This window comes from Octopus bimaculoides, chromosome 1 (assembly GCF_001194135.2).
Source record: "Octopus bimaculoides isolate UCB-OBI-ISO-001 chromosome 1, ASM119413v2, whole genome shotgun sequence".
Classification (NCBI taxonomy): Eukaryota; Metazoa; Mollusca; class Cephalopoda; order Octopoda; family Octopodidae; genus Octopus; species Octopus bimaculoides.
Window position 1 is genome coordinate 96177353 of NC_068981.1, and position 3848 is coordinate 96181200.

Genomic DNA, 3848 nt, shown 5'->3' on the forward strand with positions numbered 1-3848 from the left:
CCTTCAGAATCATTATCTCTATATTTTTGTATTTTGCAAAAATTTCTGGAAAAAATGAAGAAATGGAGGTGGGTTGGAATTTTGAGGCTGCAATTTTTGGAAAAAAAATTTCAGAATAGGAATCTCCATAGATTAAAATGTTGGATCCCTTAAAAGAAATTTTGAAAGGGGAGAAAGGTTCAGTTTACATCTCTGCTATGTGATCTGCATTCTCTTATCAATTTTTATAATTAACAAAAATCTGATTTTGAATTTAGTGCAATGCAGTGTCCAGTGATGTTGTGGATGGATACAGTCTTTAATTGAAAACCACGTGTCTTAATTGTTGGGCATCCATGATCAATAGATTAGACAGCATGCAGAACAAAGCTTTCTTTTGAATTGATTTTCTACGTGGATGCCTAAGTGTTCAAGAGAACTCTGCAGACAACCCAACTAAAGATTACACTTAGTGGAAATGAATGCTACACAAAAGCAAAAATTCCGGATGAATCCAAACTGGTGGTACTCATAGTCCTCTGTGGGGCAGACCTCCATTGTAGAATGCAAAACGTTCGATCCAGCAATAGAATACCTGGACTCCAAGTTTATAAAGAAAAGGTTCAGCCATAATGATGTCCTATGCTACGAATTCATAAATGAAAGGAAAACTAGTCTATAGAGGAATTTGTCGAGCCTTCAGGTGCTGGTTGAGAAGTGTAAAATCCAAGACCAAGCTGCAGACCACTAATTAGGTTGACTTCTTGAGTCATCAAATGACAGTCTGGAAGCACTTTATAATCTTGCTCAAACCATGGTGGTAGCCACTGAGGACAAACCTATTGCAAGTCTCAACTAGTAAGCGGTCAACTACTCATCTTCACTGTCATGAAATTAAATGTGGTGAAGACATACATAAAAAGTTCAATGCCCAGCAGGAAAGGCCACTGGGAGATCTCTTTCTCAAAAATTGCCACCAAGAAACAAACAAAACTCACCAAAATAGCAAACTCCAACTAGGAAATACCTGTAGTGTTAATTTCCTTCAGATTATCAGAATCTACCAGTCAGCAGTTAAAATTGACTTAAAGCACACTCCCCAGCCTGTGTCATTCTGCATAACCTCAAATTCACAATGTGTGAACTACTTCCAGGCATTGTCCCTGGTGAGCTCAGTGCTTTGTGACATCCAGCTGAAGAAGACTGGTGGTTGACTACTCAGGCACTATAAATATCTACATGCAGTTGGATGCCTGTCCTGTTCTCTGGATTGATTTGATAATCTGAATGAAATCACAGCAGTGTTGGAGATAGCCATGGCAACTGAAACCATCTCAAGGTAGTTGTGGTTGATGATTAGATAAAACCCTTCTGGCAAAGACTAATTCAGTCCTTACTACCCCATTCAGGTGAGGCATATAATAGGCTAATGCTTGTTGTTTTGGGGGCAAATGAACTTTCCAATGTATTTTAAACATTTACATTAGAAATTAAATCAAAACTCGTTACCCACCTTACAGGCAAATAAAATTACAAGTAAATAAAAAGTAAAATGTAGTAAATTTGAAAAATATTTATACAATCTAATCATACATACAGACAATATTCACACAATATTTTTGTGGAAAGTTGTAATATATCCCACTGCATACTGCAACCTTGCAGAATGCACATTGGAAAGATGTTTCAAATGGCCTTCCACTGGGAGTTTTTCTTTGTTAATGTAGACATTCATGGCACTGCCTTTTGTGACACCCATTTTTTCCCTAATTTATGGAGATCAGCTGAACTCTGGTGCCCATGTACTTGTATAATTGAGGTTCACAAATGGGGTGTCATTTTCATCTACACGTGGTTGTGCACTGGTAGATAGAAAATTTATCTGCCTCTTATCTCTTTCTGTCTGTGGTCACTAGCAGATTTCTTTTCTGCCATTGGATTATTTCACTTTTTTTATATCCAATGACAGCTCTTTTCTACTAGCAATTACTGTAGCATATGTATATGTTGTCACAGCTAAATCCACTGCAAGTTTGACTAAACTAAAAAATTGGTCAAAAAATGTATGGCCCTGGTTGTATGGAAGTGATAAATTCAAGACTTTCGTACCCTTGGCCATGCTGACTAACATTGTTGTCTCTTCCCAGTATGAAAATTAAATCCATAGCAGTACCCAGTATTTACTTCACAAATTTTCCAAAATTTTGACACCCCCCACTTCGTGGGCTTTCTTGGTATATGCTGTTGGAAGCATATCCTTTCTTTATACCTCACCATGCCATCTTTGACAGATAAGTATCTCTCAGAACTTTTTACTCCATTTCGATGTAAAATCGTCCTTGCTGTCGCTGCTTTCAGTTTCGGATACAGAAATATCCGATTCATTCTCGTACACTGTGCTTCTGTATTTCCTTTTTCTCTCTCTATCTCCATATCTTCCGTTGATAAAAATCACAGAAAATGTGGAAAAAAAAATCTCCCAAAATTCACTGAGTTCAGATATCACATCAATGTCAGATATTATAACTCAACTATTTACAAAGTGAAATGGTGTCATTTTCACAAATGTACTAACAAGATTCATTTAAATAACAATGGGTACTCTCAGCCAGGTTGGTATCGAAAGGGTTAAACTGGAAACGACAGACTGAGATGTGGTTCTAACAAATTTCACTGAATAAGAACAGTTTTAAATCGTGACAACCTATTCCAGCATGGAGGAATGAAAGTAAAAATGGTATAAAAGCATACACTGCCTTATAAAAACATGTTAAATTTTTATTTGATTATCTTGTAACTTTTTGTAGTCTTGGTTATTCAGTATACATTTGAGTTTCATTTATCATGGTTTGTAATTAAAATGTTTGCATTGTTTTAACATAAAGCTCTTCCGGCAAACTTTTTCATCATGCCATAGGTGACAGAGGAAAAGATCCCAAGTGTGATTGTATTTGATCTTTTTGAAACTTTGATTGCGAAAATGATTGAGAGGTTATATTACAACTTGAAATAACAGTCTGTGGTTTAGTGAAGATAAAAGCCTTTGAGGCACCATTTAATCAAGTTGCTTCAAAGTTATAAATTTCTTTATTGCAGTATATTACTGGACAGAGTGAAACATTTGACATTGGTGCCAATCCTTCAGCTGAAGAGGCTTCAGAAACCTATAATGATGTGGGTGCTTCAGGAATTAACATTGTCTTATACCACAGGCTGGTGGAGGTTTATATAGACAAACCCTACTTTAAAGATCATTTGAAATCCAGTACCAAAAAGTGAGTTTTACACTTTTATGTAATTTTAAATTCATATAAAGTTTTATACATAGAGGTCTTGTAATACTTTCAGATTATTCTGCATGCAACGTTAATAACTGAGTCACCATCATCTATGCATGCATGAGTGGGACAACTGACAGGAGATGGCCAGGTATAAGACTACCCCAGTTCTCCTTTCACATTGTGTGCATTAGCACACAGTATGCTTACTATTAAGTAAACAAAACATCACTTTATACAAGTGGTATTGCAATTTTATCTGAAAAGTTATGGCTGTGTGGTTGATAAGTTTCTTTCCTAACTGTTATCACAGGCTCAATACCATTCTGTGGCACTTTGAGCATGTCTTCTTCTGTAAACCCTGGGTTGACCAAAGCATTGTGAGTGGATTTAGTTGACAGCTTTGTCTTGACATTTGATGGTTGTAGATGAGTGTCACTGTCATTCCAGTGATGTTGTTTCCAGTCTTCCATAAGGAATTTGTCTAACCGTGAGGAAATATTGCTTTGATTGAAAACAGGTGGGGGTTTGGTGTTAGTGAGAGAAGGGTATCTAGCCTGATCTTGCAGATGTATATTGTTGCATACCTCT

At 36.5% G+C, this 3848-nt stretch overlaps 1 protein-coding gene across 1 annotated transcript in view; it reads left to right on the forward strand.

Annotated features, from left to right (window-relative positions):
- LOC106876508 (translationally-controlled tumor protein homolog) overlaps positions 1-3848 on the forward strand; it is a 16814-nt gene that overhangs the window by 4087 nt on the left and 8879 nt on the right. Inside the window, exon 3 of the mRNA XM_014925084.2 lies at positions 3076-3254. Coding sequence (XP_014780570.1) covers positions 3076-3254 — 179 coding nt within the window. The remainder of the gene's footprint in view (positions 1-3075; positions 3255-3848) is intronic.